The sequence below is a fragment of the Medicago sativa genome, chromosome 8 (assembly GCF_051527215.1).
Source record: "Medicago sativa cultivar Bolivia chromosome 8, Bolivia_mono, whole genome shotgun sequence".
Taxonomy (NCBI): Eukaryota; Viridiplantae; Streptophyta; class Magnoliopsida; order Fabales; family Fabaceae; genus Medicago; species Medicago sativa.
The window spans coordinates 15,408,430-15,424,246 of record NC_140756.1 but is presented as its reverse complement, the minus strand read 5'-3'; the positions used below and the strand labels follow the sequence as shown (position 1 = coordinate 15,424,246).

The 15,817-nt window shown below is 32.1% G+C and overlaps 2 protein-coding genes across 2 annotated transcripts; both read right to left on the bottom strand.

Annotated features, from left to right (window-relative positions):
• On the bottom strand, positions 1-3,295 carry LOC146897285 (GDSL esterase/lipase 5-like). Its single transcript, XM_085732114.1, has 5 exons — positions 2,010-3,295; positions 1,201-1,322; positions 855-1,085; positions 499-757; positions 1-396 (listed from the first exon to the last, which is right to left on the bottom strand). The coding sequence occupies exons 1-5, from the start codon at positions 2,275-2,277 to the stop codon at positions 281-283; spliced, it is 996 nt and encodes a 331-aa protein (XP_085588240.1). The 5' UTR covers positions 2,278-3,295; the 3' UTR covers positions 1-280.
• Positions 3,296-6,085: 2,790 nt separating this feature from the next.
• On the bottom strand, positions 6,086-11,450 carry LOC146897284 (GDSL esterase/lipase 5-like). The gene is made up of 5 exons (XM_085732113.1): positions 11,159-11,450; positions 10,176-10,297; positions 8,308-8,538; positions 7,461-7,716; positions 6,086-6,551 (listed from the first exon to the last, which is right to left on the bottom strand). The coding sequence occupies exons 1-5, from the start codon at positions 11,436-11,438 to the stop codon at positions 6,307-6,309; spliced, it is 1,134 nt and encodes a 377-aa protein (XP_085588239.1). The 5' UTR covers positions 11,439-11,450; the 3' UTR covers positions 6,086-6,306.
• Between the last annotated feature and the right edge of the window lie 4,367 nt (positions 11,451-15,817).

Here is a 15,817-nt window from a genome sequence, read left to right as displayed (position 1 = left end):
TTTAATTAGAATTTAGCAAACTACATTAAAATATCATGATGTTGATCACAAACTATATAAACGTCCTAAATCCAAGCACAAATTTATTAAAACCTTAAACTCAACAATAATAACTTAAACATATATAAATCATTTATTTTGAAAGAAACTTGAAGCAGCAAAACATGGATTGTTTTGTATGGTAGAATAGTCAAATTTCAAATAGCTGCTTTAGATTGTAAGGCCATGTGACACTGCCATTTCCATTCCATATCAATTTGGCGAAATATTGATTAGCTTTCTATGTAGGATGATGAGTGTCAAAGAATACATGTTCATTCACATTGTCACATAACTCATATTCTTTGTTCCCTCCACAGCCACTTCCACAACATGCTACACTTGCTTCTTTAAAGCCTTCCCAAAAATTTATCAAACATAAAATTAACAATGATTAGTATATATGCTCACACATAAAACTCACTACATAATAATTAATATTTTTTCATGAATGTGTACCATAGTTTGAAGGATACTTCATCACTTCAGAAAATGCACTGTAGAAATCATTGATTGAATATTTGAACCCCTTTAGCTGGTTCTCTAGCTTTTGAAGCATTTTTGTGAGTTTATTGTTGTGTAGTCTTGCCACTGCTGAAATTTCATCTATGCATTCACCTTCTGTTCCATTATTAACCAATATTCTTATGCTAGGATAGCAGCCAAAAGGACCCAAATTAAGCAACCCAAATTTTCTTCCACCTAGGTCATAAATTTCCTATAAATAAACATATCATATATATTGTTAGCACAAAAGAAATATATCATATATATTTTTGGCACAAAAAAATCAAGGCTTATAAAACTTTACATACTTTGATGACATTTGTGAGGTTTCCAATGACAAAATCAACAAATTGTTGATGATCAACAGGTAGAAGCACACCTGAGTTTGGATCCAGAAGACTACCATAGTCATTGCTTCCAACACTAAATAAGTATACAGATTTGAACAACAATTCTTTTGTTTTTTCATGTCCCAATTTCTCCCTGAATAAATTCTTTACCTTTTTTAAATAACTCAACTGAGTTTTCAGGTCTATCACCTATATGTTAACAACAATAAAAATTCAGATAATGTTTATATTAGTATATACTATATATATAGTTTTAATTTTAGAGGTAGAAAAGGATATAAAATGAATTTAAAGATGAACTTACACTTCCTTGAGATGTTTGAGAGAGTGCACCAGACCCTCCTGATGCAAAATTAACTCCATAGATATATTCAGGCTGACCTGGATGCAAATATGGTGGAAGTAGAGGCAACTTGGCATACTCAGCTGAAAAAATTAGACAACTATTTTGTTATGTTTTTGTTTTCTTAGAAATCAAGGACACGGTAGTACGAGTCTATAGGACAAATCCTGTTCAGGTTTTTTGACAATCATATAGTGCATATGTTGTTTCTCATAGCTAAATTTAGCGACGAATTAACGATCTTGTCTACAACATTGTAACACTTTAATCAAAATGGTCCCTATGTTAAGTTCCGTCATTAGACAACAACATCATGTAGCACTTTAAATCAAAATGTTACAATCTAAGTAATCTCTACTTCAGTACCACAATTTCTTGGATAAAAAGTTAACTTTTTTTTAAGAGGATAAAAAGTTAACTGTTACAGTTTTCTTAGCTAAGTTTCGTTATCAGACAACATCATGCAACACGTTAAATGAAAATGTTTACAATCTATGTAATCTCTACATCATGTGGCGGAATGAGAACTCCTCAAGAAAAAAGTGTGACAGAATGAAAAATTATCTTAGAGCAAAATTTTGAGTAGAGATGTGTCATCTCTCCTTTTCTCTCTCTTGTTATCCAAACGTATTGATTCGATGTTTCTCCCGGAACTTCCCCAGACTCCTAACAATTATGTAGGGAGGATAATTTGAATCTATATACTAACAAACACAACAAAATAAACATATGTTTTCCCCTATAAAAAAAAAAAGTTGGAAAAATCGTACCAACAAAATCTGGTATCATGCGTCCGTCGGAAAATCTACCAGAAGGGTACCTAAAGAAAGTCTGTCCATAAGGAGGATAATTTGCCTGATTACCAATGGTTGTAATGATGTAGTTGTTGTTTCCATTATCAAATAGTGAATCTCCAAATATGAATAGAGCACCATTTTTCTTGGGCAAGCACTTCATGATCATGCTATTGCTAAGGCAGTGATTAATTTGCATAATAATACCCAAACACAACACCAACAAATACATTAAACCCCCCATGCTTGCAAGTTCTAACTTAATTAATCCTATGCTTCACTTTGGTATATGTAATTAATATTGAGTTCATGAGTGTTATTTATATACAAGTTATGGTATTATACATCTGGCTATGCAGCTCACTTCATTACCAAATTCCTTCAACAAGTCTAAGTAGTCAGCGTCTCAACGAATAAAATAAAATTAATCATAACAACATTCTCATTTTGGACTATTCAACAAAAGAAAAAACTTGAATTGGATTAATACTTAATAGTATATGATTTTGTCAAGAAAGGATGCTAGTATGTAGTCAATCTTCACGCAAAAAAAAAATTGTAAGTAAAACTGCTTAATGTAAATAGCTCACGAGACTTTTCTTTTATAGATTAGTCTTTTGAGACTCTTTTTTATGAGATCAAGTGTTTTTTTTTTTTTTTTTTTTACAAAAGCAAAACAATAGTCATTCATTTAAATTGATATAATAAATTAGAATCAACATCGTTAAAGATCTGCCAACAAACTCACAACATCTAAATTAATAGCAAATAACGGCAAAATGCTACAAATAATATGATAAAATATAAATCACCAGAATACATATGCCTCCAGATCTGCAAGGTCGTCCAAACTGAAGTTGATATTTCAATATTGAACAAAACGAACAATGCAACAAGACGCGAAATCAAACAACATCGCGCAAGATGGCGAACAACACAACACACGATGAAATCACAAAAGGAAACACTTGATATATGTGGAAATCACTTATCTAGATCGAAAGAAAGGGAAAAAAAGATGTAGAAGGGTGATTCTAGGTCAAAAATGACCTAAAAACCACTCATCCTCAACGAGTGAAAGAGAAAGAAAACTTAGAGAGAAGTTAAGAGTTTCTTATACTAAAAAACTAGGAAGGGTGCGACCCTAGCATGAGATTAAGTGTTAACAACCACATTAATAGCCTTTTTTTTGTAAGTAGCCGACTAGAGAAATTCACCATAAAGGTGAGTGGTGAATAAGTGGGATATCTGAGGTTCGAACCCCAACCTGTGCATATATTATGCATTATCCCTTATCAAATAAGCTAAACTCATGTGACTGTTGTTAGCCTACTTTATTAACATGCTTTTAGAATTAAATCAAATAAGCTAAACTCATGTGACTGTTGTTAGCCTACTTTATTAGCATGCTTTTAGAATTAAATAAAATATATTTTCTAGTTTCGATAAAATCATCATTTTTAATTTTTTTTAAATCACAAATTTTTAAAATATATTTTCTAGTTAAAATGAAGGGTTAAATATGTAATTAGTCCCTATAAATCTACCCACTTTTTGTTTTAATTTCCTAAAAATTTTCTTCGACTTTAGTCCCTTCAAAAATTTGTATCTCCATTTTTGGTTTCTACTTTAAGTCAACTCATGTGTAGTTTTTATTTTTTAAATAAAAAAGTCAACTCATGTGTAGTCTTCATTTTTTAAATAAAATTTTGCATAAATGTGTAAAATAATATAACAATCTCTCAAAAAAATATTTTTTTAATAAAATATGAATTAAAAATGAATTTTTAAACGCCAAAAACATAAAAATTCATCTTTAATTCATAGTTTGTTAAAAAGTTTTAATTTTTCTCGGAGAGATTCTTAAAATATTCTAAACATTCTTTAAAAATTTCATTTAAAAATACGAGGGTCTATACATTAGCTGACTTAAAAGTATGATGGAAAATATTTGTGTAGTCTTTATAGTTACTTACATACTGTTTCTTGCCAAATGTATAAAAGCATCCCAAAATAAAGCCATTTTTCCTACCTTATGTCCCATTCTTCAACACGCATAAGGCAAAACATCTTTGACAAAATACAAACACGAAATCAAACCAAGACTAAGAACAAAGAAATTCACACATAACATACTTCGTTTGTAAGGAAAATATTTTATGCGTTTTGAGATTCTATGCTGAATTTAAAAATCATGTCTTATTTAACAAAAATATTTTCTAAGACATTTGAGTCAAAATAACTTAATTAAATTTTTTATTCTTAAGTTTGAACTATGTACGCATTTGATATTGGATTGTTTTCGAGCTGATCAAGTTTCTCAATTATATTTTTTGTCAAAAAAGTTTATCTATTTAAAAACAAATATTAATACTCCTTCAGTTGATTTTCTTTCGCTGAAACCTTTAAATCTATTTTTTTTATTAAAATATTCGAGATTTGATGATAAATTTTGGATGAATCAATTGTAATAGTTTTTTTTTTATTAAGGTTATATTTTAAATATGAAATGATAAATTTTTAGAATGGAGGAATAGGATTTAAAGAGGAAAATTTGAGCTTTTTTCTATTTAGAATTAAATTTTATATTTTAATATGTAAGTTTTAAGTAAAGGAATTTTTAAAATAATCTGATCACAACACCTTCATTCATTGTTATGATATGTGAAGTTTCACACAACACCTTCTTTTTTCTATATATTGAATTTTGCACACGTGGATTTTTAAAATTCATCTTTCATTAAACTTCTATACTTGAGAGCCAATACTAATCTATACTTATTTTTTATATGTGAACGTTCACACAACACCTTCTTTTTGCTATATATTGAATTTTGCACCCGTACATGGATTTTTAAAATTCAACTTTCATTAAACTTCTATACTTATTCAGGGCTCGAGAGCCAATACTAAAACCATATTCTGATGCCACCGAAGTTATTGGAATACTCAATATATCGCAAGCCATCCTTAAGATTAGGACTTATACGACTTCTTTCCTTCCAATAAGCAAAGATATCAATTTCCACCAACTGAGGCATCTACAACTCATCTAAATAAGTATCAAGTTCATATTTTTCTGTGTTGGTACTTACTTGGCTTTTAAATTCTTCAAATTCCTACAAATGACCTAACCATGTTACAAAATATTCATACAACAACAACAACAACAAAATAATTAAAAAAAGAAAGAAATAATATATGAACTTACTTCATATGAGGATGACATAATTCGAGTTCCTTCTCCACCACTATGTTGCAATTGTGAAGAACTTGGATTAGAAGAAGAAATCTCATGTTTGACATACTCGGAAAAAAGCTTCTCCAAAGTTGTCTTAACCATTTTCAACATCTCCTAACTACTGAGAGGATCAAGTTTTTGATATGCAAATTTCAAAAAGTTTTTTGGTTGGATCATGTATAGCCACAAATGCCAGGACCACACTATAGTCACTTCAATAATTGTCAAATTTTCCCTTCATAGTTCTAGCCATGTTTTGAATCAACAAATCATCACTTATCAAATAAGATCTTACAAAGACACTATGTCTTCCATATTTCTCCAAAATACAAATTTGATGTAGGATAAGAAGACGGGGATATCAATGACTTCAAAATCTCACACATTGTTTCAACCCTTCTCCATTCATCACTTGTAGAACAACACTTAAAATTAAAATCACACAAACTTAAGCTACAAAAGACACGATGATAATTGATCGCACTCCTGAGCATTATAAAGTGGAGTTCTATCTACTAACACAATTTGATCTCAATAAAATTGTTGCATCAATATCACCAACATTCTTAACACATTAAAAAAATTGTAATGTTCTACTTTTTATTACCCTAACATAAACCCCTGCATATATTAACCAATGTTTCTACCATATGAGCTAAGTTCATGAATTTTTTTTATTTTTTTAACACATCTATTAACAAAATATCATTTCCAAAATACTTAAAAACTAGATATTTTATAAAAATAAAAACAAATAAATAGTCAGGTATTTTAATTTTTTTTGAAGGAAGGTACTTTTTTTTTAAAGCACTATTATCTAAAACAAACATACTCTAAATTACCACAACTATGACTAGTATTTTCACATATGTTCATACATTATAAGAAAAATTATGGTGTCACACAATCCAGTTTGCTCTCTGCACTGGTGCTACATCCATTTTATGCACACAATTAAGTTATACCAGTGATTAACTATTTATATTTATTTATGTTGGTAATATGGGAGAATAATAAAATCATGAAGCAAATTCACATGGCTTGAAAGAAATCTTTAATAGTGTAAGACCCAATAGTATGAGAGTTTCCAGTAGGACTCCACATTTGAGCTGCCAATTGTTTGTAAGCACTTTCTGTAAGATGGTAAGAATCCCAAAATAAACTTTCATTGGGTTTGTCACATAATTCAAAGTGTTTCTCCCCTCTTTTTCCACCACAACTATATTCTCCTCTAAATGGTCCACTCCCACAACATGCTGATTTTCCATCCTTAAAGCCTGCATCAAATTAATAACCACAATTTTCACATATTAATTTGCAAAATGACATATACTTTAGAGAAAGGAATTTGAATATGAAGGTGTAATTTAATCTTATTTTAGTTGTACTATGAAATATTAATTATACTCATTTCTAAGATAAGACAATCTATTTTACAAAAATGTTAGCAAGACTTGAACCTAGGGCTTAGCTTAAGGGATTCAAATCTATCTCCATTTGAATCAACGTAATGATGGTTGAATAAAACTAATACAGAAGCAAATAATTAATACCCTCTTCATATTTTTGCAACAAACAAATATTTAAGTATGGGATTATACAAGGTTGGTTTGGTGACAGGGTGGAGCAGTTAAGGAATAATGTAATGATAAGGTTTCATTAATATCCGAACTCATTAGTTTCCCTCCATCTATTTGAATAATCGGTCTCAATTCGGGAGGAAGAACTGGTAAGAGACATAAAACCATCCATTCTGGTTCTATATTTGTTCGGATAAAGTGCTTAGCTAATTCCATGCGTCTAACCAAAAAATTCTTTCTTCTTCCTACTTTTCGATCTTCCCATTCATTTTCATTGTCAGGGATCCCTCTTCTCCTAATTCTTTCCATTCTACCAACGAAGAATCCATAATAATTCTTCAATCCAGATCAACTAATTGTTCTCGTATAGCACCTGCTCCAAGAATAATGCTAAGTGCTCGTTTGCTTCCACATCAAAACAACTCCAAACGTGCGTTTACTAAGAAGCTTGGTTTTTTAGTTTTGGAAAATCACAATATATTTGTGTTGGAACACGAGAAAAAGGTGTGGGACGTGTTTCCAAACACACGCTAACACTTACTAACAATATAAATATTCACCATTTCAAAAAAGGAAAAGGAGAACTTGAAATGAGAGGGAGAGTACCATATTTTAAGGGATGGTTGATCATATGAGTGAGATCCGAGTTAAAATCATAGAGAGAGAATTTAAATCCCCTTAGTTGCTTTTCCAATTCTAAGAGAACCTCATAGAGTGCTTGATTATGTATTCTTGCAAGTGATGAAAGCTCTTCTAAGCAGCTACCCTTTCCTTGTGATTGAATTATTCTAGTTCCTGGAAGACAGTCCAAGGGTGGTAAGTTTAAAATCACAAATTTTTTAGCCCCTCTCTTATGTATTTCCTGAAAATTCAAACAATCATAAATTAGATTCATACCAAAATAAGAAAAAACAATCACTTATGTATACACTATTAGTAAAAATTGAAATATATCATTGATGCTGTCGCATATTTAATGAGAAAGGAATTAGATATTGGACCAACATAAAGATTAAAGATATAGAATTAAGCACTTCTTATTTACATGCCTCGTGATTGTAGGATTCTCGACCATTGTATTAACATACCGCACTCACACGAAAAGCTCACATGTGTGTTTATTCGATCATACCTAAAGACAACACGATAAGAAGGCGGGGAAAATGGGGTAATTGTTATCCGAGTTGGTAGGCCACGATCAAGGCCATAACGAGGAACACGGATGATACCCCTAAGCCCCTAACTATATATATAGGGTTAAACACGGAACCTAAAACGACCATCCACTCTTTATCCAAAATATTGACACATAGAGCTTCGGTCATAACACATTGTTAAAGATTCACTATAACTTAGCGAGAACATTTTTATTCATCTCTAATTTTAATATTTTTTTTCTCTTTTAACAGTGACAATTTAAAAAAGAATGTAAATAGGAAGATTTGTATTGTACCTTGATAGTGGAAGTGAAGTTACCAATCACCATGGCAACATATTCTGTATGAGAATAATACTTTAGAACATCAGAATTTGTCAAAAATGGGCTAAGATAATCATTAGATCCGATGCTAAACATGTAGACAGCATTTGATAACAATGTTTTGGAATTAGAACTGCCTAACTTGTGCCTCAACCAAGTTGTTACTTTCTTGAAGTTTCTTGCTTGTGTTTTGAAAGGTATTACCTGAAAATTTGACACGACAAATCCATCATTTTGCTAAGCAAATCAGTAAAAAAAAAAATTGTTGACTACTACTTGTGTAGTGCATTTCAATATAGAGAAGTTAACTTAAATGATAGGAAAAAAAAAATGCACCCTCTTAATTGTGATTAATTCATCCCTTTTTCTTAATGGCAATTCATCCCTTTAACTTAATTGTTGATTAATGGTTTGTTGTTTGAAGTACTTATTATTCACTTAATCTTTGACCTATCACCATATGAGAAATTCTATGAACGAATTAAAGTGTGGAAAGAATGAGAAATGAAAGACAAAAACGATCATCTACTATTGATTTGTTGTTTTAAGTACTTATTTACTTGATCTTCGACCTATCACCATACGACAACCACTTCAATAAACTTGTGGGCATAATTAAAGAAGGAAAATATATATTTATCCATATGGGAATAAACACCTTGAGAGAAAGAGGAAAGAAAATAATGTGATAATTCAAGTGTTAAATGAGCATCGAAAAATACACAGTATGCTCATCCGTTATGAATTATAACCAAATTTGACTTTTTAGGTTCATTTATTTAATGATGTATGTGATCTATAATATAGATCACATACATCATTAAATGAATGAATCTAAAATGTTAAATTTGCTTATAATTCATAAGAGAGGGAGTATCTAATTAATTTACTAAAGTATGTTCAACTTATCTTAGTTGGTACGAATATTTCATAATATACATAATAGTCGGGGTTCAAACACCAAATACTTCATTTACTCATTTGAAAGGTGAATTTCAAACTATTACCCCCTCCGTCCCTTAATGTAGCCACCCATTTTCTTTTTCACATTTTTTCTTAAGAAAAGTTGTTAGTGTAATTAATGTGTCTGTTTTGTGTGTTAATATTACGAAATTGTCATTTGTTTGTATGTGTATTAAATATGACTTTTCATATTTCAAGACAAAATAATAGTATTAATTAGGGGGTATGTTTAGAAAAAAATAATAAATGCATTTAATAATTTGAAAAGGAATTTATATTTAGAGACAAAAATAAAATCAAATGGATGCTTAGATATAAGGACGGAGAGAGTAGACATTTTTACTCCCTCCGTTTCAAAATGAGTGTCGTTTTAGGTGTTTACACACATATTAAGAAATGCAATGATTAAAAGAAAGAGAATGATTATTTTACCAAATTATCCTTATTAACTATTGGTTAGTTTTAAAAGTAATACTTTGGAAGTAGTGTGCAGAGTATTAATTGGAGGGTACAATTGAAAAGAAAAAGTTATTATTGCATTGGAAACCGAAAGTGACATTCATTTTGAAACAAATTTTTTTGGCTAAAGCGACACTCATTTTGAAACGGAGGGAGTATTAAAAAAATAATAATCAATCAACTATAGTACTGCTTCGTCAGTTAAGATGACTGTTAGTGCTTCACCGACGTTAACGTGGCAAGCATGCTATGCGCATAGCCTACTAAAGTTGACATGAATATAATTGAGTAATTATTATATACTACTACTATTTTTTTACGAACAATTAATCACTATATACTTGGTCATTCATTTTATATATCTCTCCAAAAAAATATTAGTTAAAGCACTAATTATCATGTGAATGAAATAGACATACCGACCCTTGGAAAGTTTCAACAAGTGCACCTGCTCCACCAGAAGCAAAATTCACTCCATTGTAATATTGGTTATTGTCAGGTTGTAGAAATGGTGGAACCAGTGGAATATTTACGTATTCAGCTAGAAAACAAAAAGTATGACAAAAGACATGAGTAGAGAATCTTGTTTTAAATAATTAAATTGATTTCGATCAAATTACTTTAACATAGTTTCTTTTTCGTGAAATAAGTATGATGTTTGTAATAGATTAATAGTCCTAAGTCATTTTGGTCGTACATAAATCCTTTAAATTTAAGATTTGTAACATACTATCTCCGGTCACTATTATAAGCAAAAGTTCACTTTTTAGAATCATTCAATAAATGATGTATGTAGTTTATATATAGACCACATACATTATTTATTGAATGAACCTAAAAAGTCAACTTTTGCTTATAATAGTGACCGGAGGGAGTATTGGTTTTTATGTTATTTTGGTCACACGTAAGCCATTTAAGTTTGTAAACATTTTCGATTTAGTCATTCTCCCACATCATCGTTTTTGTAATGTTTGGTTAACAGAAGGACTGAATTGAAAACGTTTACAAACTTAAACGACTTATGTGTGACCAAAATAACTTAAAATCAATCTGTTACAAACCACAAACTTAAAAGGACTTATGTGTGACCAAAATAACTTAAATGATCAATCTATTACAAACCTCAAACTTAAAGGATCCATAGTGTAATTTACTCAATAATATAATAGTCAGAAGTTTATCTTTTTAAAGTAAACAGGTAGATGTTTATGGTTTAAACCGTAACACATACATATATAATACAATGTCCCTACTAACGGAGCAAAATTCAGAGAAATATCAAAATAATACAATGTCCCTACTAACGGAGCAAAATTCAGAGAAATATCAAAATAAGTTAGTTCATTATAAGTATAATGATATAAAATTTACACATCTTACCGATAAAATATGCAAATCTTACCAATAAAATCTGATATTAAACGGCCATCAGAGAATCTCCCCGTTGGGAACTTGAAGTAAGTTTCTCCATAGGGCAAGAAATTTGCTTGGTCAAGACTTGTAGTGTTTATGTAATTGTTATTGCCAGCATCTAAGATTGAATCCCCAAAAATGAACAAGGCTTTGTTGCTTCTATAATAATCTGTTTTGCTTCCAAAGGTTTGAGATACAAGAGATATAATAAGGAAAACTTTGAAGAAAATAGAGACTCCAAGATTTTCCACAATGAATTTCATCTTCATATAATCAGTTTCAATCACAAATAGCCAATATCTGACCCATATTTAGATGTGATGACTTGATTTCTATACATATGTAAGTCTAAATAAATAACATATGTTTATTATATATTTGGACTGGTCAACACGGTTTGATTGGTTGAAACGTTACTTCATTTAATATATTGTAATGAGCATGTGTAGTCTAAGTTAAAGGTGATTACCTATATATATGCTTACAAATAAAATATATTTTGGATTGCAATATCTGATATTTTGTCCATTAAGCTGAAAATTGACACGTTGAATGTGGTGAGTATGCAATGCTTTAAATTGGGAGAAACTCTTGTGTGAACCAGGACCAAGAAATTTGGTTTGGTCACACATAGAGTTTTTGTCTTCTCTCTCTTCACAAATAAACAAATACTTTCCATTTTCTCTCTCTTCTCTCTTCTTTCTCTTCTTTCTTTGGTTGTGACCAAAGAAAATTTCATGGTCCTGGGCCACCTAAGAATTTCTCTTAAATTGGCCGACCAAATTGCACTATATCTAATGATCAATTTGCCTATGAATTGGTGAGTGTTTGCTTTCACATTCATTTACCTACCATGACTTGCTAATTTGGGTGTTGCCCAAAAGTAGTGATGCTTGACATGATATTCCTACTTAAAAGTTTTTAATTTTTTTAAACAACCAATAATTTTTTTAAGGAGCTAAATATGTACTATTCCAGTCGATTCTTTCTTACGTGTAACTTCGTCTTCAATTCGTGTAGTCAGCCCTTCTACATCAGTTAAAAAGACGTATTTTATACACTTCAATTTCTATGTCACTTATGTTTCACACTATGAACAGACCATTTAGAGCCTGAAAAAGTCTTTGGTTTTTCTTTTGTGAAAAAAATAGGTTGGATGAGTGAATTATAACGTTTTTTTGGGGAGATGATTTGCTAAGGACGTTTTCCATGAAATATTTTCTTATCGTTACTTTTTTTGGTTTTGTACTTTAATTTAAGGGAAGTGCTAACAAGTGCTCTGGGGTCACTTTTTAAGGGTCTCAAATGATAAATTTTTGTAAAAACTTGTATATTCAATGCATTGAAAATTGAACTATTTGACTTTCTTAAAGGATAATTTCCTAATTTATAAAGAGTGTGTTGGAACAAAATGTGTTTAACAATAAACCTTAAAGAGTTTTGATGATAACAAGGTATTAAAAATTGTAAATTGGATTAGCTAATATTTGTTCAAGTGTACAGGACCATAATTATAAAGTTACATCATCATTGGTTCTGAATGAGCAAATAAAGAGCTATGGAAACAACAAAAATTTGAAGCTTGGACGCTCCTGAAGGCAACTTGCTCCTGAAGAAAAAGTGCTCCTGAAGTCAAGCTGCTCCTGAAGAAATAGCGCTCCTGAAGAATAGTGCTCCTGAAGACAAGAGGTCCAGAAGTCACATCATCAGAAGCTGCATCATCAGAAGCTGCAGAAGTCATCTCATCAGAAGCTGCATCATCAGAAGCTGCATCATCAGAAGCTGCCTCATCAGAAGCCATTTCACCAGAAGCTGAATATCAACTGGATTTGCAAAGAATCAAGAATTGAAGAATCATCAATGCAAAAGCTGTCTATTGGATTCGAAAACACAAACAAAGGATTAGTGGAGCTTGCAACGGTCATTTCAAAGGTGTTTGAAGGTGTGTGTTTGCAATTTGGACGAAAGCGTTGACATTGTACTTTGTACGAATTGTACAACCACGTTCTCCACTACTCTGTTTTGTGTCTGCACTTCAAGACAAGAAAACAGCTCCAGAATACGGTCTCGCCTGCATAGATGTTCCTTTGGATAAGGAATGGATTTCAAATTTGTTCTTCATAGGACAACAACCAAATCAGGCAAAAGATCATTGGTGAAAGATCAAGCTTCAACAACGACTCTTTGGTGTGCTGGCAATTTCACAACGTCTCTTTCACACCTCTATATAAAGGAGTGAAGACCTAGAGAATTGGTAATGCAAGAACGCTGAACGAAAGACTCACAAGATTTTCACAAGTACCAAACCTCTGCTGAAATTGTTCTGCATTCACTTAGAATTTCTGTGTCTCAAAGTCATATCTTAGAAATTCTTAAGTCCATTGAGTCTGTATCTGATTTGTATTGTGAGCACCTCTGATTGTATATCAAGTGTTCAACCTTAAACAATTTTCTGTGTAATTTTGTTTAGTTAGGAAGTCTCTTGCAGTTGTGCTTGAGCAGGAAGTCTCTTGATTGTGTTCTTGAGCAAAGGAAGTCTCTTGCTTGTGTGCTTGAGCATTGGAAGTCTCTTGCTTGTGTGCTTGAGCATTTGTAATCAGATATTACTCATAGTGAAATCTCCTTGGAAGTGCAAGGGGGACTGGACTACTTCCGGATTGTGGAAGGAACCAGTATAATTGCTTTGTGTCGTTCTTCTTCTCTCTCTCTGTTTTATTCCGCTGCATTTAGATTCTGATCATCACTTCAGAAGCTGTCTCACTTAGCTTCTGATCAGTGTATTCAGTTATTTAGAGAAACGAAGAATTTTTAAAAACACAATTCAACCCCCTTCTTGTGTTTTTCTCACCTTCAATTGGTATCTAGAGCCTTGGTCTGTTGTGTATCACTTAACCGTGCAACAGTCAAAGATCTGAGAAAAACATGACTACTCCTCCTCCTGATGGTGATACTAGCTATAAAAATGTCTCACATGATTATAGTGATAGTAAGAAAACCAGTGTTGGAAAAGTTCCAAAGTTCAATGGAGATGCTGAAGAGTTCTCTTGGTGGAAGACCAATTTTTACAGTTACATCATGAGCCTAGATGAAGAATTGTGGGATATTCTGGAAGACGGCGTTGGTGGTTTAGTCCTTGATGAAGAAGGAGCTGCTGTGGATAGAAAGAAACATACTCCAGAACTGAGGAAACTTTACAAGAAGCATCATATTATCAGAGGAGCTCTTGTCACTGCCATACCCAAAGCAGAATACATGAAGATGAGTGACAAATCCACTGCTAAAGCTATGTTTGCTTCTCTCTGTTCAAATTATGAAGGGAGCAAGAAGGTCAAAGAAGCAAAGGCTCTCCTGCTTGTACATCAGTATGAGTTATTCAAAATGAAGGATGATGAAACTATTGAGGAGATGTACTCAAGGTTTCAAACCTTAGTTTCTGGTCTACAGATTCTAAAGAAGAGCTATGTTGCTTCTGATCATGTAAGCAAGATACTCAGAAGCTTACCTGCCAGATGGAGACCAAAAGTGACTGCCATTGAGGAAGCTAAAGATTTAAACACTTTAAGTGTCGAAGATCTTGTTAGTTCTCTCAAAGTTCATGAGTTAAGTCTTAATGAACATGAGTCTACTAAGAAGAGTAAATCAATAGCTCTTCCATCCAAAGGCAAGTCATCAAAAGCTCTCAAAGTGGTTGAATCTGAAGAGGAAGAACAGTCAAGTTCAGACTCTGAACCAGATGCTGCTGAAATGGCCATGCTCTCAAACAGACTTCAATATCTGGCCAAGAAGAACAGAAAGTTTCTCTCTAGAAGGGGTAACTCCAGAAGCTCAAGGAAAGAAGATCAGAAGGGATGCTTCAACTGTAAGAAGCCAGGTCACTTCATTGCTGAATGCCCTGATCTTCAAAGAGAAAAGTCAAAGGACAAGTCAAAGAGGTCTACCTTCAAACCAAGCAAACTCAAGAAGCAGATTAAGCAGAGTTTAATGGCAACCTGGGATGATTTGGGTAGTGAATCTGGATCTGATAAAGAGGAAGCTGATGAAGATGCAAAGGTAGCTGTTGGGTTGGTAGCAACAACAACTTCAGAAGCTGGATCAGATTCAGACTCAGAAGATGAAAATGAGGTATATTCCAAAATTCCCAGAGATGAACTTGTTGAGTCACTTAAAGAACTTCTTACACATTTTGAAGTAAGAACCAATGAGTTGAAGGATTTAAAAGAAAAATATGCTGATTTGGTACAACAGCAAAAATCAACTCTATTGGATCTGAAAGCTTCTGAACAGGGACTTAGGGGCTTTGACTTCATGTGTAAAACATATGAAGACCAGCTCAGGTTCTTATGTCAGAAGCTACAAGAAAAGTGTAATGAAAAACCTTTAAGTAATCATGAAATTGCTCTTGAAGACTTCATTATATCTGGCATTGACAGAAGCAGAGTGGCTTCTATGATTTATAGCATTTACAAGAACAATGGCAGAGGAATTGGCTTTCCAGAAGTGAAACTGGAGAAAACCAATCTAAAGTCTTGTTGTGAATGCATCAAGGAAGGTCTGAAAACATTCTTTGTACCAGAAGGGGCTGAGTTGGAAACTGTTGTTCAATCAGAACCTGAAGCTTCTAGTTCTAAGGCTAAGATTACTTCAAAGC

Excerpts from the sequence above, each read along its gene's own strand:
- LOC146897285 (XM_085732114.1), bottom strand. The coding sequence starts at position 2,277 with ATGGGGGGTTTAATGTATTTGTTGGTGTTGTGTTTGGGTATTATTATG. Across the intron at positions 758-854 it reads ACCTCACAAATGTCATCAAA|GAAATTTATGACCTAGGTGG; the intron begins GTATGTAAAGTT and ends GTTTATTTATAG. Across the intron at positions 397-498 it reads GAAGTATCCTTCAAACTATG|GCTTTAAAGAAGCAAGTGTA; the intron begins GTACACATTCAT and ends ATTTTTGGGAAG.
- LOC146897284 (XM_085732113.1), bottom strand. The coding sequence starts at position 11,438 with ATGAAGATGAAATTCATTGTGGAAAATCTTGGAGTCTCTATTTTCTTC. Across the intron at positions 10,298-11,158 it reads TTTAATATCAGATTTTATTG|CTGAATACGTAAATATTCCA; the intron begins GTAAGATTTGCA and ends TTTGTTTTCTAG. Across the intron at positions 7,717-8,307 it reads ACTTCACTTCCACTATCAAG|GAAATACATAAGAGAGGGGC; the intron begins GTACAATACAAA and ends TTGAATTTTCAG.